This window comes from Coregonus lavaretus (assembly GCF_964263955.1).
Source record: "Coregonus lavaretus genome assembly, chromosome: 27".
Lineage (NCBI taxonomy): Eukaryota > Metazoa > Chordata > Actinopteri > Salmoniformes > Salmonidae > Coregonus > Coregonus lavaretus.
Genome location: NC_140014.1, coordinates 4273786 through 4299248, shown reverse-complemented (window position 1 = coordinate 4299248; position 25463 = coordinate 4273786). Strand labels below are relative to the sequence as shown.

General features: G+C 43.6%; 1 protein-coding gene across 1 annotated transcript in view; it reads right to left on the bottom strand.

Annotated features, from left to right (window-relative positions):
• babam2 (BRISC and BRCA1 A complex member 2) overlaps positions 1 to 25463 on the bottom strand; it is a 193113-nt gene that overhangs the window by 28393 nt on the left and 139257 nt on the right. The window contains exon 8 of the mRNA XM_084144123.1: positions 7277 to 7376. Within this exon, the coding sequence (XP_084000249.1) occupies positions 7277 to 7376 (100 nt within the window). The remainder of the gene's footprint in view (positions 1 to 7276; positions 7377 to 25463) is intronic.

Sequence of the window (25463 nt, the reverse complement as noted above, 5' to 3'; positions counted from 1 at the left end):
TGGGAACTGCCATCTATGGATTATATATCTATGGTTGGTTGCGGCTGTAGTTTGCCTTTCACAAATTTCAAAATTCTCTCCAGGCAGGGTAAAGACATGCCTCTTCCCCTCGGTTCCTCTACACTAGGGGTATCAAACACATTCCATGGATGGCCTAGTGTCAACTGGTTAGTTTTTTTCATTCCAATTAAGACCTAGACAACCAGGTGAGGGGTGTTCCTTACTAATTAGTGACCTTAATTCATCAATCAAGTACAAGGGAGAAGCAAAAACCTGCAGAGACTCGGCTTTCCGTGGAAAGAGTTTGCCACATATGCTCTACACTAGGTTTTCAGTCCAACCCTAATTTAGCATATCTGATTCAGCTAGTTAAGGTCTTGTTGAGTAGCTAATAAGTAGAATCAGGTGTGTTAAATTAGGGTTGGACTGAAAACCCACAGGACGGTAGATCTCCAGGAAGAGGGTTGGGCAGCCCTGCTCTACAGCCTCCCATGGTTCCTGGAGAGCTACAGTCGAAAAGAGGGGGAAAAACTCAATTTAACATATTGATACATAGGATCACATTCTCTAGTCAATGGGAAGGAAAACTTGTCGATATGTGCTTGTTCTTGTCTCAGGTGCCTTTTCCTAACACGACTCGCAGCTGTGTGAGGGCTCTGCTGGAGTACCTGTACATCAGTGGAGGCTCCTCAGAGTAGGAAGGGGAGGACCATCCTCCTCAGTGAATTTCATAAAAATAAAAATAGTGAAACATAAAAAAAGTTTGCATTTATAGATAAAACGATGCTAAATATATTCACGTCACCAAATAATTGATTAAAACACACTGTTTTGAAGTGAAGGTCTACAGTAGCCTCAACAGCATTCTGTAGGGTAGCACCATGGTGTAGCAGGACAGATCGTTTCTGTCTTCCTCTGGGTACATTTACTTTAATACAAAACCTAGGAGGCTAGTGGTTCTCACCACCTTCCATAGACTTACACAGTAATTATGGCAACTTCCGGAGGACATCCTCTAACCTATCAGAGTTCTTGCAGCATGAACTGACATGTTGTCCACCCAATCAAAGGATCAGAGAATGAATCGAGCACTGAAAGCATAAGCTATAGCTAGCTAGCACTGCAGTGCATAAAATGTGGTGAGTAGTTGACTCAAAGAGAGAGAAAGAAAATAGTTGAAAAGTTAAAAAATTAAAAATCTTCAAAAATGAAGGAGAAGCAAGAGAAAGAGACCTAGCTATATTTCATATATATTTCACTTTCACTTTCTTAGCTAGCGAATGCAGCTAGCTAGTTTAGCCTACCCAAACACCCGGCTCAAACAGAGAGGAATGCTATGTTAGCTAGCTGACTATGGCTATCCAACTATGGAACTCTTCCAAGTCAAGGTAAGCTTTTGGTTTGATTAATTTATTGCCACCGGCAAGGTTGTAGCAACCTCATGATGGGTATAGGGAAAATTTGAGTATCATGTAGTAGCCTAAACCTATCAATGTTATATCGAGCTAGGTGAATGTAATATAAATGAGAGTCATCCAATATGCTATAATAGAAATAAGGCCATGCTTATAAAAAGAATGTTATCGTCCTCCCTCATCTTAAACGGCACCGACCGCCACTGCTGTAAACTGGGCTTCTGTTCTCGCACTGAACTGTTCTCGCCAACCGTCTTTGCTTCCCACACCTGGTTGCAGGCATCTACTTGTTTTTGAGCACACCCTCATACATGTTTCTTTGCATAATTATGTGGCAATATAGTTCAATATAGTTCATAGTGACGGACTGTAGGTTTGTTGTAGCCAAAATAATAATTGAATAATTGAATCAGGTGTGCCAATTCAAGGCTACCACAAACATATGAAACCTCTGGTGGTCCCTAAAGAGAGGGTTGGGAAGTACTGCTGTAGGTCTTATAATTCTGTTGATCTTGGGATATCCTACATGTTATGCCTCTGTTTCAGAACTCTACACCAGTTTTTGCCAACTCCAGTACTCAAGTACCCCCAACAGTACCATGCTATGATGGGGGCTAATACTGACAGAGTTGTGCTGGTATAGGCCCTACGTAGAGATAGCTCAGATAAGATGGAGGATCCCTTGTTCCTATTGCAATTCCATGGGTGTATATTTACTTTATAGTGTTTTTCTACAATCTCCCAATTAATTTAATGTGTCCTCTTGTTGATGCTTTTTGAACTATTCTGAATGGATGCTTAATATAACTGATACAAATACTCTACAGCGCATTCGGAAAGTATTCAGAACCCTTCCCTTTTTCCACATTTTGTTAAGTTACAGCCTTATTCTAAAAAATATTTTTCCTCATCAATCTACAAACAATACCCCATAATGACAAAAGCGAAAACTGGTTTTTGAAATTTTAGCAAATTTTTTAAAATTACAAAACAGAAATACCTTATTTACATAAGTATTCAGACCCTTTGCTATGAGATTCGAAATTGAGCTCAGACGCATCTTGTTTCCATTGATCATCCTTGAGATGTTTCTACAACTTCATTGGAGTCCACCTGTGGTAAATTCAATTGATTGGACATGATTTGGAAAGGCACACACCTGTCTATATAAAGGTCCCACAGTTGACAGTGCATGTCAGAGCAGAAACCAAGCCATGAGGTCGAAGGAATTGTCCGTAGAGCTCCGAGACAGGATTGTGTCGAGGCACAGATCTGGGTAAGGATACCAAAACATTTCTGTGGCACTGAAGGTCCACAGAGCTCCAGAGTTCCTCTGTGGAGATGGAAGAACATTCCAGAAGGACAACCATCTCTGCAGCACTCCACCAATCAGGCCTTTATGGTAGAGTGGCCAGACGGAAGCCACTCCTCAGTAAAAGGCACATGACAGTTCGCTTGGAGTTTGTCAAAATGCACCTAAAGAACTCTCAGACCATGAGAAACAAGATTCTCTGGTCTGATGAAACCAAGTTTGAACTCTTTGGCCTGCATGCCAAGCGTCACATCTGGAGGAAACCTGGCACCATCCTTACGGTTAAGCATGTTGGTGGCAGCATCAGGCTGTGGCAATGTTTTTCAGCGGCAGGGACTGGGAGACTAGTCAGGATCAAGGGAAAGAAAAAAACGGAGCAAAGTACAGAGAGATCCTTGATGAAACCTGCTCCAGAGCACTCAGGACCTCAGACTGGGGCGAAGGTTCACCTTCCAACAAGCACACAGCCAAGACAACGCAGGAGTGGCTTCGGGACAAGTCTCTGAATGCCCTTGAGTGGCCCAGCCAGAGCTTGAACCCGATCGAACATCTCTGGAGAGACCTGAAAATAGCTGTGCAGCGATGCTCCCCATCCAACCTGACAGAGCTTGAGAGGACCTGCAGAGAAGAATGGGATAAACTCCCCAAATACAAGTGTGACAAACTTGTAGCATCATACCCAAGAAGACTCAAGGCTGTAATCGCTGCCAAAGGTACTGAGTAAAAGGTCTGAATACTTATGAAAATGTATTTTTTTGTTAGCAAAAATTTCTAAAAACCTTATATTGCTTTGTCATTATGGGGTATAGTGTGTAGATTGATGAGGGAAAATAAACAATTTAATCAATTTTAGAGTAAGGCTGTAACATCACAAAATGTGGAAAAAGTCAAGGGGTCTGAATACTTTCCGAATGCACTGTATATCAGTGGTTCTGAATCCTGGTCCTGGCGACCCACAGCTGATTCAAAGTTTGATGATTTGAATCGTGTGTAGTGCTAAGGCAAAAACTAACTTTGGGTCCCCAGGACCAAGATCCCTGGCCGTGACCCCACTCTCTCAGGAGGAGTGGGATATGCAAAAGTGGTTTCCACTTCACACCACACACTTGTACAGGTTAGACACTTGTACATGTGTGAAACAGGACAAATATATGCACCCCCTGTTTGACCTTTGACCTTTTTGGATTGAGAACCACTGCTCTATACCCCTCAAACGAAACTCTGGACCTTGAAGCTAGTTCTAATTCGTTTTTTTCATTGTTGCCCTCTATTCAGGGACTGATTTGGACATAGGACACCAGGTGGGTGCAATTAGGGCTGTGGCGGTAACCAAATTGTCAGCCGGTGATTGTCTAGCAAATAAATGTCGGTCTCACGGAAATTTTACCGTTAATTAACAAACATATTTAGCATCTCCTGGCTTCCACATATAGCCTACAAGCCACTGATGCAGACCATTGGAACATCTACATTGAAAAAAGTATAATAAATCCATGTAATATAGCATACACCTTCACAATAAATCCATTCTTTATTTTTAGGTCTAAAGAAAATGTAGTCTATTTCAGAAGAACAGAATAGCATACTCTGAGTTGTCCTTATGTTAGGTCCTGAACTGGCTATGCCAAATGGCTGTGGGCTACACTAGTTAATTTAGCAGACAAGATTTGCTTTGAATTCCGTGGCATTATTTTATTATTTTATAGTATGAAGAATACAATTGAACAAAGCTGAATGAAATAGAAAGGATATTTTCTCGAAACGATTTAAGGGGGTGCGCACATGCGGTTATTCTGTGTTGAGCGGTTAACAAAGAAACAGGTACTCCTACATGCTTAATTTAGAGTAATTAATGTAACTTTAGTTGTTCTACAAACGTTGGGCTATATGTTTTGATTTTTAATACATTGTAAGGCTGCATGATGTGACTAATGATGATTTGAAAAAAGTCGCTTGAAAAGGCATGAGCTCTGCTTTGTTTTTTGCTTACACTCTACACACTTTGTCAGTCTCTCATTCACAATTTGAGAAGCACTTGATAATGCCTTGAATTTCCCGGCGGCATCCCCTTTGTGTGGCCATAATGCACCCTAAAAAAAATCCATGCCTTTTGCAGTCCTTCTTCCTGAGTGCTGCCTGTTCCGAAGCACCTCTCATCTCACTCACACGGCTCTCCATCACGTTACCGGGTCTTTTTCACAGGCTACAAGTGAAGACAGACACATCAGGGACGCAACTGCGCATGTCCTTATCCAATTCCGAGGTGCATATTGAAGATATTGGAAGAACTGTCCACATTTACTTTTTGTCAGCCAACAAGATGAGTAGGCCTGACGAACAGCAAAAGCACTAGCCTATGTCAATCTACTATGTCCCAAAGCACAAAAGTTGACCTATTCTATTCTATGCGAGAAATACATATTCCAAACATAGTCTGGGACATTTGTGGGATACAATAGATCCCAAATTAATACAACCACTAGCATCAAAAAAATATTTTATACGCAATTAGGCTGATGCAACAGATCAGAGCATTTAGCTTAAAATGTTGATAAACTATTAGGCTATTCTTCACATTATAAGCGCAGCAATGCGCACACGGCAGTAGGCTATAAGCGTGAATGTTCCATTAGCGGAAAAAAACACCATAATCAAAAGCGACCACAAATGCGATTATGCATGTAATGCTTTTATTATTAAGGTGAATTTTTATGGTGAAAATTATCATCCCCATACTTTAAACTCACGCACTGCATACAGTATTGTATGCCAGTTAGGCTCTACACCCGTTGTAAAGCGGATTCATGTGCTTCATTTTAAGAAGTTATTTGCCCACTTTAGTTGTGATACAAACCTTATCAAAACATATAGGCCTATGGGCTAGGCTACATGAGGTGTGCGACTATGATTCGAAAAAGTCACAAAAAAAGCTGGACGTCATTCACAAGTAATATATAATTCACAAGTGATAGGCTAATATTGTCACCCATCAGACTATTCTTGATTTAATTTTGTCTTTACATATACTAAATAATATGTGTGAAATTCGTTTTGATTTAGAATGGACCATTATCATAAACCTGTCTCGAAACAGGGGCAGGGGAAAAAATACATGTCATCTCTGCACTTAAATAGCAAATGGAGGATGCCTTTCCTGTGGTTCATTTTCATGCCAGCCAGGTAGGCTATACTCCTGTTGTAAAGATAAGCAATGTGCTTAATATTAGGAAAGTTGAGAAATAAATATAGTAGGCCTAGCCTATAGAAAGCTGATGGGATCCTCCTCTTTTTAATAGAGGCCATCACTCTATTTTCTCACGCAATTGTATAACCTATAGAAATGTTGCGCAACATGAGCTCATGGGCTCTCATGAAGTGTTTGATTAGATTTTCGATCACATTTGCATTGATGTCACAGTGATTAAAGGGACAATAGAGTGCTGAGTACCAGGCAGTTAGCAAGTTTGGTAGGCTACTAATGACCATCAGCAGCATCAGAGCTTGGAGCAGCGTAATTACCGTGACTAAATGGTCACGTGGAATTTGACTGCCTTTATGACTCGCGACCACCGGTGTGGCGGTAGTATGACACACACACACACACACACACACACACAAGCACGTCCTGCTGGGATACACACTACACATTGTGACTCAGACACCCCTATTCAAGTCTATTCGTCTTTATTTACATAGGACCAAGTGGGGAGTAGTCGCGACTCTCTCAAAAGCAGCAAGGCCACACTGTGATTGTGTTTGTTTAGTCACAGCAGGGTATGTGTGTGTGCGTGGAGAACTGTGGATCACTGAACTTAATTACACACTGAGATAGGACCTACCACTCCAAATCTGCCCTCCCTGGCATGACAAAAGGGAATCCAGCCATCCTATTGGCTGTGTGGGAGTCTAACTGATGACAGTCGGGTGAGATCATGCCGCAGGTATTTGATGTGCCCCCCCACCCATGACGCACTGCCTCTACTTACGGCGTTTGTGTGTGTACACTGCCCTGGAGGGTAGGGTGCAATGTGGCCGGAAGTAATCCTCATTCACCACACTAACACACCAGAACAAAATCCAGTCCAATGGGAGACCTGATGAAAACCAGGGCCCGTATCCACAAAGAGTCTCAGAGTAAGAGTGCTGATCTAAGATCATAATCAATCATAATAAATAATATTGTATGGACAGATCCTAGATCAGCACCCCTACTCTGAGATGTTTTGTGGGTACGGACCCTGGTGGTCGAAACGTTGTCTAATAAATTCACATGGGAGCATAATGCGGTGAGCCGAGTACACTATTTTGACATCCAGCACCTACTAAGTCTATGGATATGCGTGTCATCTCTTTTCTATTCAGTAAAACACTCAAACCATTTCAATCAATACTTTAAATCCTGTTGTGTGCAGAAAAGCAGTTGGATGTTTGTCATTTGTGCTTACACACACCCTTTCTGCCCATATTTGATGGAGTAACCTCTTCCTATCCCCTTCTCTCTCTCTCTTTTCACCCTGTTGTGCTCTCTCATTTTTAGGTTCTGTCATACCTTGTTGGTGAGGAGCTGGCACACTTGAGGTACATAGTCGATGAGGCAGCCTCCACTAGGGAATGCTGGGATGTGTAGCGCAGAGGAACCTCCAAGGGCGCTGATGGACAGAAGGATAAAGAAAGAGTTCAACTACGGCACACAGCAATTAAATTCATATCCCTACTAAGGCCCATTCTATAAGGAGACCCAATAGCTTTGAGTAAATTGCACATGCATGCAGATCATCCTATGCTTCCCATAATTAATCACTTTTAGACTACCTGTGATAAAAGTTTGTTCTTGTTTTTTTTTACGTCAAAGCCTCTCACACTGAAATTTGGATTGGCAGAGAGAGAGAGAGTTAGAGAAAGAGAGGGAGGAAGAGGCAGCAATAAGGGACTGTGAATGCAAACCTTCTGTCAAACATTTACATACATTTTCCACTGACATCACTGCATGGTTTATTCAGAAGTATTTAATCTCATGACAAGATTCAGACTTTACTCACACAAACATTTTCTGACACTATGTACAGAAGCATACCCACAACACACACACCCTGGCATGTCCTTGAAATACACCAGTTTATCCCTTAATTCAGGACCAGCCCCACCCTGCTCTACAAACACAAGTGTTCTCAGGCATGACTGACAGGGGTGGAGGTTCCAGCTCCAGGCACATCCCTCCCTCTCTCTAACAGAACAGAACAGAAGCAGAAGAAAATAACAGGAGGCGACTGGAGAGGAGAGAGAGGAGGGCGATATGAACTGCACACACCCTGTTACCGCAAGGAATAGGAATGAGGTCAGACGTAAGCCTCTGAACAGACCACTCGTCCCTAAGATCCACACCAAATATGATGTGCGTCTGTTTGCATCTAGTGTAGACACACTAGCACACAGACATCCCAAAACGACACTAGAACTCCCTCTAAAAGAAAGCAAACAACTCTCTCTCTCTTTCCATCAGTATCTCTCCATATGTATCTTTCTCACAGTATACAACCCCATCCAACACCTAATTTGAACAGCTGAAAAACATAAACACACACAACCTCACAGAGAGAGCAGCCATAAGGTCAGAAAGAAGAAAAGTCATGTTCCCATATGGAGGGGGTCGTAGCTAAAACCATGAAGCTACACTCTCTAGAGCTGTAGGGGTCATTGTGAGGACCACTGTGTCCTTGACTTGGGGGGTCCGCACACAAAAGTCCTACGCTCATCACGTTTGTTCGCTTTGCCGTAACGCCATGGACGTGAGTCGTCACTTCTCCTCCTGGCTTCTTCTCTTGTCCTCCGTTTATTTGTTTGTTCTTCTGACGTCCTCCGCTCTGGTCCTGCAGCGTTGCGCCGGTCGTGATTAGCGCATGCTTGTTTAATCAGGAAAAATGACCATCACTCGGGCCCTGGGATGACTAACCAACTGGCGGTCATCATCCCCTCGTTTGTCTCCTCCCTCGCTCCTTGGACAAAAGAGAGGGATGAACTGGAGGTCCCTGGCTGATACAGTAGTGTGGGACGGTCATGGGTGAACGTTTACTTAACTTGAGTACCCACGTAACTGACTGAATGCTCCTTTTACGGCTGAATGTGCATTATGCGTAGGATATGTCAGAGGTCATACATGCTGCCACAGAGCTTTGGGGTCTGGATACTACTGTTTGAAGTGCAAGAGGGATCACAACGGCCCAATAGTCATCATAAACCATGATTTTTCATAGTGTGAATTAGATTGAATGCCATTTTAAGGCAGTATCTGGTGTTCTACAGTAGTGGTGCAGTGTTTTTAAAAACTTTGGACAACAAGCTATACGGCTAACAGACCTGGGGTCACATAGTATTTATTTATTTCAAATCCTTTCAGCATTTTGATCGAGCCTGCCTGGAGTGCCCAATGGGCAGGGTTTGCACTTTGGGGGCTATTCCATTGCTCCAGGCAAGCTCAATCAAGAGCAACTTCATTTTTTCGAAAGAACACAAACACTATTTGAACGGGGCGGCAGGTAGCTTAGTGGTTAAGAGCATTGTGGCAGTAACCGAAAGGTCGCTGGTTCTAATCCCCGAGCCGACTAGGTGAAAAATCTGTCGATGTGTCCTTGAGCAAGGCACTTAACCCTAATTGCTCCTGTAAGTCGCTCTGGATAAGAGTGTCTGCTAAATGAAAACCCAGGCCTCTATTCAGGTCTCCATATACACTATATGACCAAAAGTATGTGAACACGTGCTCGTCGAACATCTCATTCCAAAATCATGGGCATGAATATGGAGTTGGTCCCCTCTTTGCTGCTATAACAACCTCCACTCTTCTGGGAAGGCTTTCCACTAGATGTTGGAACATTGCTGCGGGGACTTGCTTCCATTCAGCCACAAGAGCATTAGTGAGGTCGGACACTGATGTTGGGCGATTAAGCATGACTCGCAGTCTGCGTTCCAATTCATCCCAAAGGTGTTCGATGGGGTTGAGGTCAGAGCTCTGTGCAGGCCAGTCAAGTTCTTACACACCGATCTTGACAAACAATTTCTGTATGGACCTCGCTTGTGCACAGGGCATTGTCATGCTGAAACAGGAAAGGGCCTTCCCCAAACTGTTGCCACAAAGTTAAAAGCACAGAATCGTCTAGAATGTAATTGGATGCTGTAGCGTTAAGATTTCCATTCACTGGAACTAAGGAGACTGAACCATGAAAAACAGCCCCAGACCATTATTCCTCCTCCACTAAACTTTACAGTTGGCACTATGCATCGGGGCAGGTAGCGTTCTGGCATCCGCCAAACCCAGATTTGTCTGTCGGACTGCCAGATGGTGAAGCATGATTCATCACTCCAGAGAACATGTTTCCACTGCTCCAGAGTCCAATGGCGGCGAGTTTTACACCACTCAAGCTGACGCTTGGCATTGCGCAAGGTGATCTTAGGCTTGTGTGCGGTTGCTCGGCCATGAAAACCCATTTCATGAAGCTCCCAACTAACAGTTAAGCTTCCAGAGGCAGTTTGGAACTCGGTAGGGAGTGTTGCAACTGAGGACAGACTATTTTTACATGCTACACGCTTCAGCACTCGCCGGTGCCGTTCTGTGAGCTTGTGTGGCCTACCACTTTACGACGGAGCCGTTGTTGCTCCTAGACGTTTTCACTTCACAATAACAGCACTTACAGTTGACTGGGGCAGCTCTAGCAGGGCAGAAACTTGGCGGGCAGAAACTGACTTGTTGGAAAGGTGGCATCCTATGACGGTGCCACGTTGAAAGTCACTGAGCTCTTCAGTAAGGCCATTTTACTGCCAATGTTTGTCTATGGAGATTGCATGGCGGTGTGCTCAATTTTATACACCTGTCAGCAACGGGTGTGTGGCTGAAATAGCTGAATCCACTAATTTGAAGGGGTGTCCACATACTTTTGTATATATAGTGTAACTATATTAGTTACATTTCTATCTGCAACGTTTCGCCTTACTGAACACACCCCTGATGGCAAAAAGCCACAAGGTGTGGTGGGAAAGGATGACGAAACAATGATGACATCGTATGGGTCAGACTGAGGTTATAACTGGGCCACTCCCTTAGGAATGAGAGACACTGTATTATCCAGCTATGAGGGGGAGTTCCAGAGCACATTGTGGGAGGCAGTTAATGTAAGCTGTGGATGCTCATCAGTAGATTAATCATGTCTGAACGACAGTGCATTTTTTTACACAATGTGTAAATGCGACCACTTCCCTTTAATGCAGTTTTGCAACGTAACCTGTTGTGTTTTAGCGACTATCTAGTGTTCTTCATGATTTAGATACAACATCCTCAGTCATGACTCTAGTATCAGTGTATTGCTTGACAAACTACTAATAATGTCAGTTGTCCTTTATGTTGTTCAGGGTTAATATATATTACGCTACTTCAAAGCCAGATCACTGATGCCATATTGTCACCAACATAGAAATATAATTAAAATCAAATTGCTGTGCCTGTTCTAGTAATTCTATTTCTATGGTCACCAAGCCCTCTGAATTGTGAACGATGCATTCCAAATAGGTCATACTGCCATTATGGGAGCCCGATGCACATATTAGCATTGCTCTCTGTGCTTTTTTTGTCTAAATGCTACAATGACCGATGCAAAGCAGCTCACGATAACGTCGACAAATCCTCCAACTGTAAAAGCCTATCCGCCCACAGATCCATCTAAGAATAACCTCATTTCATTCAGATGTAAATGCAGACAGACGCACAGAATGGCAACTCACCAGTTAATTAGCGAACTCGTCACTCACGCGTGTTGATTGGGTCTGTGAACAAAGACACTTGCGATTGTCATTGTAATGGCGCACGCCTCAAATTGTCAATTGAATGAAGGCTGATTAATCACTAGCGTATGACGCTGCCAGATGAGCTGTGGAAATGGAATGAAGATATTTATTGTGTATTTGTCAAGATATTTGAGAATATATTTGATATGCATTGGACCCAAAATGCTTGCTCTACTTCACTTAACTTTAAGTTGCTTAAAGTCATACTAGTAGTAGAAGTCTTGTGAGTGCTGTGCAGTTTTGATTATAAAACGTAAGGATTAATTGTAGCGTTGGCATAGTAGGGAGGAAGGGTTTAAAAGGACAGATAATATACCTTTAAATATTGGTATAAAAAAAGTTACAGATGAGCAGGAGCTTGTTTGACAAGTGTAGGTCCACAGCCAGGGTTCATCCGAGGTTCAATCATGTTTGGCGATGGTACTGTGATGAAATTTCTCTATAAAATCCGACCTCGGTCAGTTTAAAAACTGTCGATTGTCCGAGTGAATGCTTGTGTGAGGGCCAGGGAATCACCTTGTTCCGAGTTACGCTAGAATAATTTGTAAGAAAGAAAAGAGGATTCCAACTGACATTGAACTGAGAAGTTATATCGTCGAATGAAGATCAAACTATAAAACTAAGGCTAAGGGACTAGATTCTTAGTCCTTATCTGATCTAACGTAGTCTCACACACAGACACACACACACACACACACACACACACACACACACACACACACACTTCATCACCATCCACCTGAGTCACCAAAGATTATCTCCTGCGTTGATTAAGTCATGGGCGGTCTTCTCACTGCATGAATGTGTATATGTTTGTTTACATATGTCTGTGTATGTCCTGTATACAGTAACTGTAAACTATAAAAACAAAGCGAGTCGCACACTCCATATGTACAGTTGAAGTTGGAAGTTTACATACACTTAGGTTGGAGTCATTAAAACTTGTTTTTCAAACACTCCACACATTTCTTGTTAACAAACTATAGTTTTGGCAAGTCAGTTAGGACATCTACGTTGTGCATAACACAAGTCATTTTTCCAACAATTGTTTACAGACAGATTATTTCACTTATAATTGTCACGGCCGTCTACGGAAGGAGTGGACCAAAGCGCAGCGTTTGTCGCGAACATGACATTATTAAAGTTAAAGTGCACGAACGAGAAAACAATAAACAATGACGGATAGTGAAGTCCTCAGTACACAGACTGAAACATGGAACAAAAACCCACAACCCTAAGGTGAACACTGACAGTTTAAATATGGCTCCCAATCAGAGATAACGAGCCGACAGCTGACACTCGTTACCTCCGATTGGGAGTCACATGACGAGACAAGACACTACAACCAAAACCAAAAACAACCAAATGAACACACCCTATACCCAACACAACCAAATGAATACACCCTGGCTCAAACTACACAGTCCCGGAGCCAGAGCGTGACAGTACCCCCCCCTAAAGGCGCGGACTCCGACCGCGCCTACACCCCAAAATAGGGGAGGGCTGGGTGGGTGTTGCTCCTCGGAGGCGGCTCCGGCTCCGGGCTTGACCACCACCCCACTTCACTCCCCCCGTAGTGCCCCCGGTCCGATCTGACCCAGCTTGCTGGATCAGGACCTCCGACGCGCACCCCTGGCTTGGCGCGTGAGGTAGGAATGGACCGGAACTGGCAGACGATACGCACCCTTTGCCTGGTGCGTGGAGCCGGAACAGGCCTCACCAGGCTGAAGACTCGCATCCCTGGCTTGGTGCGAGTAGCAGGAATGGGCTGGATCAGGCTGACGGCTCGCACCCTTGGCTTGGTGCGAGTAGCAGGGACGAGCTGAACCAGGCTGACGACTCGCACCCTTGGCTTGGTGCGAGTAGCAGGAACGGGCTGGACTAGGCCGACGACTCGTACCCCTGGCTTGGTGCGAGTAGCAGGAACGGGCTGGACCAGGCTGACGACTCGCACCCTTGGCTTGGTGCGAGTGGCAGGAACAGGCCGGGTCGGGCTGGCGACGCGCACCGTAGGTTTGGTGCGAGTGGCAGGAACAGGCCGGGTCGGGCTGGCGACGCGCACCGTAGGTTTGGTGCGAGTGGCAGGAACAGGCCGGGTCGGGCTGGCGACGCACACCGTACACTTGGTGCGGGTGGCAGGAACAGGCCGGGCTGGGCTGGCGACGCGCACCGTAGGTTTGGTGCGAGTGGCAGGAACAGGCCGGGTCGGGCTGGCGACGCGCACCGTAGACTTGGTGCGGGTGGCAGGAACAGGCCGGGCTGGGCTGGCGACGCACACCGTAGGTTTAGTGCGTGGAGCAGGAACAGGCCGGGCTGGGCTGGCGACGCACACCGTAGGTTTAGTGCGTGGAGCAGGAACAGGCCGGGCTGGGCTGGCGACGCACACCGTAGGTTTAGTGCGTGGAGCAGGAACAGGCCGGGCTGGGCTGGCGACGCACACCGTAGGTCTGGTACGTGGAGCAGGAACAGGCCGGACAGGGCTGTCGACGCACACCGTAGGCTTTGTGCGTGGAGCAGGAACAGGCCGGGCTGGGCTGGCGACGCACACCGTGGACTTGGTGCGTGGAGTAGGAACAGGCCGGTCCATACTGGGAACACACACCACTGGCCTTAACCGGGGATCAGGAACGGGCCGGACCGGACTGGTAACACACCTCAGTCTCTCACGCCGTGCCTCCACTACTTCCCTCCCTCTACTCGCCAATGGCTCCCGTAATCCGGTAGCCTTCTCTCCACGTCTCCCTGTGGCAGCCTCCTGCTGCCCAGCCGCCCAAGCCATGTGCCCCCCCCAAAAAACTTTTTGGGGTTGCCTCTCGTCCTTCCGACGATGGCCCTGCTGACGCCGTTGCTCCTCTCTCGCCAGGGCCTTGATCCTCCCCCAAGGTCCCTTGCCCCCGAGCATGTCCTCCCAGGACCACGATTTGCCCACCTGGGCCATCGCCAGCCTCTCGATCTCCTTACCCGGCGCTTCCTCCCATGTCCAGTCTCCTTGCTCCTGGACACGCTGCTTGGTCCTTTTAGGGTGGGTTTTTCTGTCACGGCCGTCTACGGAAGGAGTGGACCAAAGCGCAGCGTTTGTCGCGAACATGACTTTATTAAAGTTAAAGTGCACGAACGAGAAAACAATAAACAATGACGGATAGTGAAGTCCTCAGTACACAGACTGAAACATGGAACAAAAACCCACAACCCTAAGGTGAACACTGACAGTTTAAATATGGCTCCCAATCAGAGATAACGAGCCGACAGCTGACACTCGTTACCTCCGATTGGGAGTCACATGACGAGACAAGACACTACAACCAAAACCAAACACAACCAAATGAACACACCCTATACCCAACACAACCAAATGAATACACCCTGGCTCAAACTACACAGTCCCGGAGCCAGAGCGTGACAATAATTCACTGTATCACAATTCCAGTGGGTCAGAAGTTTACATACACTAAGTTGACTGTGCCTTTAAACAGCTTGGAAAATTCCAGAAAATGATGTCATGGCTTTAGAAGATTCTGATAGGCTAATTTACATCATTTGAGTCAATTGGAGGTGTACCTGTGGATGTATTTCAAGGCCTACCTTCAAATCCAGTGCCTCTTTGCTTGACATCATGGGAAAATCTGGTTCATCCTTGGGAGCAATTTCCAAACGCCTGAAGGTACCACGTTAATCTGTACAAACAAGTCCTATATCGACATAACCTGAAAGGCCGCTCAGCAAGGAAGAAGCCACTGCACCAAAACCGCCATAAAAAAGCCAGACTACGGTTTGGAACTGCACATGGGGACAAGGATCGTACTTTTTGGAGAAATGTCCTCTGGTCTGATGAAACAAAAATAGAACTGTTTGGCCATAATGACAGCATCATGCTGTGGGGGTGCTTTGCTGCAGGAGGGACACAAAATAGATGGCATCATGAGGAAGGAAAATTATGTGGATACATTAAAACAACATCTCAAGACATCAGTCAGGAAGTTAAAGCATGGTCGCAAATGGGTCTTCCAAATGGACAATGACCCCAAGCATACTTCCAAAGTTGTGGCAAAATGGCTTAAGGACAACAAAGTCAAGGTATTGGAGTGGCCATCACAAAGCCCTGACCTCAATCTTATAGAAATTGTGTGGGCAGAACTGAAAAAGTGTGCGCAAGCAAGGAGGCCTACAAACCTGACTCAGTTACACAAGCTCTGTCAGGAGGAATGGGCCAAAATTCACCCAACTTACTGTGGGAAGCTTGTGGAAGGTTACCCGAAACGTTTGACCCAACAATTTAAAAGCAATGCTACCAAATACTAATTGAGTGTATGTAAACTTCTGACCCACTGGGAATGAGATGAAATAAATAAAAGCTTAAATAAATCACTCTACTATTATTCTGACATTTCACATTCTTAAAATAAAGTGGTGATCCTAACTGACCTAAGACAGGGAATTTTTACTAGGATTAAATGTCAGGAATTGTGAAAAACTGAGTTTAAATGTATTTGGCTAAGGTGTATGTAAACTTCCGACTTCAACTGTATAACCTCCCAGTAATTTATTGGGTAAAAAACCACCAACGTTCCGGCATCACTGTGCCTTCTTCAGGGTGAAGTGCTCACTGACAGTGATTTGCAAATAAGTTAAATGGTCTCAATGTCACTGAAAGCATCCGTTTGGACTAGCATCATAGTGGCTCTGTGAAGGCCTAGGCCCTACCCCCGAAACCGCCAAAAGTAGAATCTGTCACTAGTCCTAAGTAGCATGAGCGTAGCCCTTATTTTAGACCAGCAAGCACTTCTTTGGTCATTGTCTTCAGGCAACGGTTTGGCACTGTCGTGACCCCCTCGCCTCGTAAACACCCTCATTACGCGTTCATTGGTTTGTCAGTCGTTTCAATCCCACTTTATCCGTGTGGATTCTTGTAATTTGCCGACATGCCCCTGGTGTAAAGGGCTTCAGCATAAAAATTTGTGCTGAGGGGGGAAGTAAAGTGTCTCATTAAGAGCTGAAAGAGAAGGTCAAAAGTGAATTTAGAATATTTTGGAAAATGTAACGTTCAGATCACTCCCAACCCACTTCTTTGGCCCAGAGAGTTTCCAAAGTTCCCATAGACCTATATATGTGTGTACAGTGTATCTTCTGTTTTGGCCTAATTAATTACACTCTCCCTCCTCAGAATGTTGTGAGAAGCTTTTGGCCCGTGGCAATACGCGTCTGGAATCCTGCTGTTCTAGTTACTGTCCTGACAAAAAGAGTTTCCAAATAAACTTTGATTACGACAGAAAAGTTTATAGAAAATCTTTAATTGTGACAAAGACAGCTTCCACAAACCAAAGAACGTCAAGGGCATAAGGTAAAGTTGTGGCCTAGTAGAAAATATTATTTTCATGATAAAACCCCCCAGAAAACTAGGAATTGTGGGTGACGTAGTCTCATGACACTTCCTCCGTCACTCAGTCAGAACCCAAAGCAGGTCACACAGGGAGGGATGATGATGGGTCCACCAGGGACACAAAAACCATGACAGGGGTGAGAGTGAAGTCTGTCAGCATGGTGTTGTGTAGAAAAAAGAATCCCCCCACACAGTGTAACACCTGGAATTCCTTGGGTGCTTTTGATATACATGAGCGAGCGGGCAATGTCTGTGGACACACTCAGTCATCAGTGCATTGAGGAACACTCACAATTCTGTTGCAAGGATAAGTGTGTGTGTATGTGTGAGGAGTGTTCTGATGGATGCCCGCGGCTATGCTATGCAGCTCCCTCTAGATATATGCAGAGGGATGGGGTTATAGGCAGCTACAGGAGATAGATTATAGAGAGGAACACTGCAAAGAACTTGGGCGCTTACAATGGCTCACAAGTACACATATGGAAAAGCATACAAGCACACTAGATATGTGTAATGCATGTAATACAGGCAAATGCAATTGCATTCACATGCACACACACACACACACACACACACACACACACACACACACACACACACACCCAAACATTGCTCTGCCACAGCCTAAAACTGTCTCTCTCTGTTGATTTTCTTTGGCTCCCAAATAGGCTTTGGTTTGGGGGCAGAGACGGTGCCCACTCGATTATTTTATGTAACACTGCAGGTTTTCTGGGTAGGGCGAGAGGCAAACGACTCATCTCATAGACTGACTGGGTACAGTCAGGTTCAGACCAGCCAACACTGGAGAAGAAAAGAGAGAATGGGAAAAAAAAGGACATGTAACAGGGAGGCAGGAAAATGAGTAAAGAGAAGGACGGAAGAGACATGGGCCGTCAATCTAAACCTTGTATATGTCAAAAATAGGTAGATGCCTTGTATATGGCTGGCATAACCATGACCATTTAACATTAAATGATTTCAATAAAATCGTTAGCATGAAATTTAACTATAGGCTAAAGTCATTTCAGAAGATAGTACAGCCTGTCCATATTCAAGAGGCTATTGAATGTACTTTTGAATAATGACAATAAATGTTAAGGTTTTTGTATGCCGCATTTCAATATCCCAACAAGAGGAACGATGTCAACTGAAAAAACACAAAAGCGTAGGTGAAGAAATTCTCAACCGAATCAATGTGTGAGGAAGAGTGGTGAGGACCAGACATGAAAGTATTTACGTCCGAGCAAACTAGCGTCCAAACGAATGTACAATAGCTATGTATAGGGAAGTAAATATATGTGTGTCAGTGGAGTAGCTATGAAGTATCTCTCTCTGGAACGGCTGGTCTGTTTGAAAAGAGAGAGAGAGATTGAGAGAGAGAAAGGTATAACATCGAGAGAGAGGTATAATGTCATAGCTCTGAGGGGAGAAAAAATATTAAGTTTCTCCCAGAATGTCTTAGATCCTGGAGCTACCGCGGCCCTCCAAGGAGAGAGGGAAGTGAGATATCAAACGGCTTCAGGAGTGACAGGAGAGAAGAGGAGGGCCTGTCTCTCTCTCTCTCTCTGCTGTGTATACTGGCACTTTCAAGTCCCACTCTCTTTCCTTCTCTCTTTGAGGCTCCGCAAGTGAGACTGACTGGGAGGAGAGAGAGAGATCAGGAGAGGAGGATGAGGGGAGAAGGAGGGGGAGAGAGAGAGAGCGAGAAGGAGGAGAGAGTGTAAAAGGAACGAGAAAACACAAGCTGTTGAATTTTTTTTTTTTAACGGTTTCTTTGCCGGGTCAGCTTCAACGGAAGGGGGACAGAAAGCCAGGTCCAAAGTGGAACGAGAACGCAAGCAAGGGCAGATGCACAAGGCATAGGGAACACACACACACATATATACAGTGAGCTCCAAAAGTTCACTTATATGTGTATTAAAGTCAGAGGGATTAGTATTTGGTCCCATATTCAGAGCACGCAATGATTACATCAAGCTTGTGACTCAACAAACTTATTGGCTGCATTTGCTGTTGGTTTTGATTGTGTTTCAGATTATTTTGTGCCCAATAGAAATGAATGGTAAATAATGTATTGTGTCATTTTGGAGTCACTTTTATTGTAAATAAGAATAGATATGTTTCTAAACACTTCTACATGAATGTGGATGCTACCATGATTACGGATAGTCCTGAATGAATCGTGAATAATGATGAGTGAGAAAGTTACATATGCACAAATATAGTACCCCTAAGACACGCTAACCTCTCACCATTACAATAACTTAGCATTTTTGGGGGGTATGATATTTGTGCGTTTAACTTTCTTACTCATCATTATTCACGATTCATTCAGGACTATCCGTAATCATGGTAGCATCCACATTAATGTAGAAGTGTTTATGCAATCATTGCGCGCTAAGAATATGGGTACAAATACTAAACTTTTGACTACTTTAATACACATAAGTGAATTTGTCCCGATACTTTTGGTCCCCTAAAATCGGGAAGTCTATGTACAAAAAGTGCTGTAATTTCTAAACGGTTCACCCGATATGGATGAGTATACCCTCAAATTAAAGCTGACAGTGCTGGAGTAGAGCCAAAACAACAACAAAATGTGACACTGTCCCAATACTTTTGGAGCTCACTGTACATGTCACAGTCAAATACATGTACACGCGCACACACACAAAGTCGTAGAAAGGCCCAAAGTCAACACGACAATACTACACTCAAGCAAGCATGCATGAACATACAAACATGAAATAGCTCGAGACCAAATCACATATGGACAACAAAGAGATTGAGGTAAATATGGAATGAAAATCTGGGTTGTTCTGTGTAGTTCAGGCCCAACCTTTTTCCTCAAAAGTGCCAGATATGTCCATTTTATAGTAGGGTCTGCTGTGTAGCACTCTCTCCTACATTTCTCCTCCCCAACGCCACACACTCCCCCTTTCCCGCACTCCTCTTTCATGCCTTTAGCCTCCTTCTGTCCATTCTCCTCACTCAACTGGCTGAGGAGGGCGCCGAACGCCACTGCAGCCTGGTCTAGCACATGGGCAAGGTCAAAGCCTGGAACTCACAAACACACATTGCTGAGTCGGCATGCTTCTCCTCTTGGTTGGTGGTAGGGTGGATGCAAGCATTCTCAACCTCATTGAAAATAAATGTGGCATATTTTCAATTATGTTACTGCAATTGCAATTCAATTCACTTCCTGAATTGATGGGAATGGACATTTTGTTGACGAATGACCTCGACCCTGGTGCTACAGTTGAAGTCGGAAGTTTACATATACCTTAGCCAAATATATTTAAACTCAGTTTTTCACAATTCCTGACATTTAATGCTAGTAAATATTCCCTGTCTTAGGTCAGTTAGGATCACTACTTTATTTTAAGAATGTGAAATGTCAGAATAATAGTAGAGAGAATGATTTATTTCAGCTTTTATTTCTTTCATCTCATTCCCAGTAGGTCAGAAGTTTACATACACTCAATTAGTATTTGGTAGCATTGCTTTTAAATTGTTTAACTTGGGTCAAACGTTTCGAGTAGCCTTCCACAAGCTTCCCACAGTAAGTTGGGTGAATTTTGGCCCATTCCTCCTGACAGATCTGGTGTAACTGAGTCAGGTTTGTAGGCCTCCTTGCTCGCACACGCTTTTTCAGTTCTGCCCACAAATGTTCTATAGGATTGAGGTCTGGGCTTTGTGATGGCCACTCCAATTTCTTGACTTTGTTGTCCTTAAGCCATTTTGCTACAACTTTGGAAGTATGCTTGGGGTCATTGTCCATTTGGAAGACCCATTTGCGACCAAGTTTTAACTTCCTGACTGATGTCTTGAGATGTTGCTTCAATATATCCACATAATCTTCCATCCTCATGATGCCATCTATTTTGTGAAGTGCACCAGTCCCTCCTGCAGCAAAGCACCCTCACAGCATGATGCTGCCACCCCCGTGCTTCACGTTTGGGATGGTGTTCTTCGGCTTCCAAGCAACCCCCTTTTTCCTCCAAACATAACGATGGTCATTATGGCCAAACAGTTCTATTTTTGTTTCATCAGACCAGAGGACATTTCTCCAAAAGTATGATCTTTGTCCCCACGTGCAGTTGCAAACCGTAGTCTGGCTTTTTTATGTTGGTTTTGGAGCAGTGGCTTCTTCCTTGCTGAGCGGCCTTTCAGGTTATGTCGATATAGGACTCGTTTTACTGTGGATATAGATACTTTTGTACCTGTTTCCTCCAGCATCTTCAAAAGGTCCTTTGCTGTTGTTCTGGGATTGATTTGCACTTTTCGCACCAAAGTACGTTCATCTCTAGGAGACAGAACGCGTCTCCTTCCTGAGCGGTATGACGGCTGCAGGGTCCCATGGTGTTTATACTTGCGTACTATTGTTTGTACAGATGAACGTGGTACCTTCAGGCGTTTGGAAATTGCTCCCAAGGATGAACCAGACTTGTGGAGGTCTACAATTCTTTTTCTGAGGTCTTGGCTGATTTGTTTTGATTTTCCCATGATGTCAAGCAAAGAGGCACTGAGTTTGAAGGTAGGCCTTGAAATATATCCACAGGTACACCTCCAATTGACTCAAATGATGTCAATTAGCCTATCAGAAGCTTCTAAAGCCATGACATCATTTTCTGGAATTTTCCAAGCTGTGTAAAGGCACAGTCAACTTAGTGTATGTAAACTTCTGACCCACTGGAATTGTGATACAGTGAATTATAAGTGAAATAATCTGTCTGTAAACAATTGTTGGAAAAATGACTTGTGTCATGCACAAAGTAGATGTCCTAACCGACTTGCCAAAAGTATAGTTTGTTAAAAATAAATGTGTGGAGTGGTTGAAAAACAAGTTTTAATGACTCCAACCTAAGTGTATGTAAACTTCCGACTTCAACTGTAGCACGGTCAGAGAGTCCTTCAACGTAGTGTGGAGAGTGAAGGGGACTAACTCATAAACAAATCATCTTTAAATGTTAAAAAATCCAACTTTATTGTATTCACTAGTAAGAATAAGAAATATTGTTGAAAAAAATGCCTGAATCTCAATTGGTGGGAATGAAATTGAATAAGTCACATCCACTAGATTCCTCAGAGTTCTAATTGATGAAAAGTTATCCTGGAAAGATCATATTCAATTTGTCTGTAGCAAAGTGATGAAATCTGTTGGCATCATCAGAAAGATTAGTGGTTTGGTGCATCAGGCTTGCTTCCTAACTCTATACTATAGCTTAATTTACCTATATCTCAATTACTGTAATATTGTCTTGGACAGTATTTATGCCTTCAAATTACTCACGTATACAAAATAAATTTGCAAGACTAGCCACCTTCTCTAATTACCTGGCTCCATCTGCACCTTTGTTTAAGAAACGCAATATCTTGTCTATTTACGACATTAATGTACGCCAATTATGCACTTTCATCTACAAATACTCATAGCTCCCTTCAATGGATTCTTCCAGCTTAATTCTGAAATCCATCTATATAACACAAAACACTGCAATAACCTCCACACTCCCCACTGCCGCACCTCACATAGTCAATTCTCTATCAGATACAGAGGTACCATACTCTGGAATACACATTGCAAAAACATCATCATCCCGCAATAACTTCAAGTGAAGACTGAGGGTCAGCCCAATGAACCAAACTACCCAATAATCCCCTCCATGTAGCCAAACTCTCACACTCACACACAATACAAGATGGTTTTTCTTGTATACTGAGTATATCATGTACAATTATAAATAATATGCTTTGTTAAACTGATAGAACAAATATTAACTTATATTTGTGCTGTGGTTTTCATAAGCACTTTTGGGCTTCCAACCCCACCTGCACACGGTTTTTACCAGTTTCTTTTTAATCTGTGCTGTTTTGTCTTTCACTTATTTTCTTTGGTGCGAATAAATAAAACCTAAAACTAGATGCCCTGGTTAAAGTGTGTGATTTTGGGCTGTTTTTATGTATTCATATGCCATGCGGGGGAGAGGTTGGCCCTGTTGGGAGGGTTGAGGGGGTAACCTGTCAAAGCACATCTGAAGAGGGAGAGAATGGAGGACAGGAGAATCAGGGTGACCAAGAAGTTAAAAAAGGGAGACAAAGGGAGCGGGGGTGGAGACTGAGAGAGTGAGGAAAGTCAAGGGAGAGGAGGGATGAAAAGAGAGAGAGATAGAGGGGGCAGAGGCCCCTTAACCTGGTGCGACGGGGCGTGCACTCGTAAATAAACATCTCCAGAGATTATTCCAAGCACGAACGGCCAGACCAGGCCGGCTAGAGGGGGGCTTGGGGTCAAGAGAGGGGATGTTTACATACCTGACACTCTGCCCGACACACACATGCACACACACACGAGCACATGCGCACACACACAAACTCATGTACAGTACATACACACGCACACACTTACAAACACTCAGACGTACAAACATACATGCGAATTAAGCAAGTGTACACACTTACACACACTCATACAGTCACAATCACGAACAAGCACTCACACACACACACTCATGCCCACAGACGCACAGTCACTCTCAGCCCCAGACACTGACTATGTGTCATCTATCACTTTTTGTTCTTCTTCTTTCTTTTTAAGGAACACATGAGTCCAGACACTGGCGTGTCGAATTATACATTGATGACATCATGCGCTGCGGTTTTCACAATGCATTCTTGTTTATCATCTTCTTACGCCTTACATGCTCTCCATCCGCATCCTACAAGTCTGTCTCCTCTAGTCAAGTTATGGAGGAGAGTTGGGGCGAACTGTCTGGCAGTAATGGTCATAAATGCAATCGGAACATCTTACTCCAGCCAGGAGAAAGGGCTCCTCTAGAGCTTGCTTCTCTTCAAGGTTTCGTCCTACTTATAAGGAGATTTTGTTTGCCACTGTCACATTGGTTAGCTCTTAAATGCCCAGTGCAGAAATACATGTGATTTTCCTGTGTTTTATATATTCTGTGCCATCAGAAAGTATTCACTTTTTCAACATTTTGTTGTGTTACAGCCTGAATTTAAGAAGGATTAAATATATATATTTTTTTACATTTTTACAAATGTATTCAAAATGAAAAGCTGAAATGCCTTGAGTCAATAAGCAGTCAACCCAATTTGTTATGGCAAGCCTAAATAAGTTCAGGAGTAAAAATTAGCTTAACAGGTCACATAAGTTGTATAGATTTACTCTGTGTGCAATAATAGTGCTTAACATGATTTTTGAATGACTACCTCATCTCTGTATGCCACACATACAATTATCTGTAAGGTCCCTGAGTCGAGCAGTGAATTTCAAACACAGATTCAACTGCAAAGACCAGGGAGGTATTCCAATGCCTCGCAAAGAAGGGAACCTTCTTAGATGGGTAAAAAAATAAAATAAAGCCTTATTAATTACATGTTAGAATCACCTTTGGATGTGATTACAGCTGTGAGTCTTTCTGGGTAAGTCTCTAAGAGCTTTGCACACCTGGATTGTACAACAATTGAAAATTAATACAGTGGAAGTTTACATACACATAGGTTGGAGTCATTAAAACTCGTTTTTCAACCACTCCACACATTTCTTGTTAACAAACTATAATTTTGGCAAGTCGGTTAGGACATCTACGTTGTGCATGACACAAGTAAGTTTTCCTACAATTGTTTACAGACCGATTATTTCACTTATAATTTATTGTATCACAATTCCAGTGGGTCAGAAGTTTACATACACTAAGTTGACTGTGCCTTTAAACAGCTTGGAAAATTCCAGAATATGATGTCATGGCTTTAGAAGCTTCTGATAGGCCAATAAACATAATTTGAGTCAACTGGATGTGTACCTGTGGATGTATTTATGTGGATATATTGAAGCAACATCAGTCAGGAAGTTAAAACTTGGTCGCAAATGGGTCTTCCAAATGGACAATGACCCCAAGCATACTTCTGAAGTTGTGGCAAAATAGCTTAAGGACAACAAAGTAAAGGTATTGGAGTGGCCATCACAAAGCCCTGACCTCAATCCTATAGAAAATGTGGGCAGAACTGAAAAAGCGTGTGCGAACAAGGAGGCCTACAAACCTGACTCAGTTACACCAGCTCCGTCAGGAGGAATGGGCCAAAATTCACCCAACTTTTTGTGGGAAGCATGTGGAAGGCTACCCGAAACGTTTGACCCAAGTTAAACAATTTAAAGGCAATGCTACCAAATACTAATTGAGTGTATGTAAACTTCTGACCCACTGGGAATGTGATGAAATAAATAAAAGCTGAAATAAATAATTCTCTCTACTATTACTCTGGCATTTCACATTCTTAAAATAAAGTGGTGATCCTAACTGACCTAAGACAGGGAATTTTTACTAGGATTAGATGTCAGGAATTGTGAAAAACTGAGTTTAAATGTATTTGGCTAAGGTGTATGTATACTTCCGTATTTCAACTGTATTTGTATAATTCTTCAAGCTCTGTCAAGTTGGCTGTTAATCATTGCTAAACAGCCATTTTTAAGGCTTGCCATAGATTTTCAAGCCAATTTAAGTAAAAACTGGGC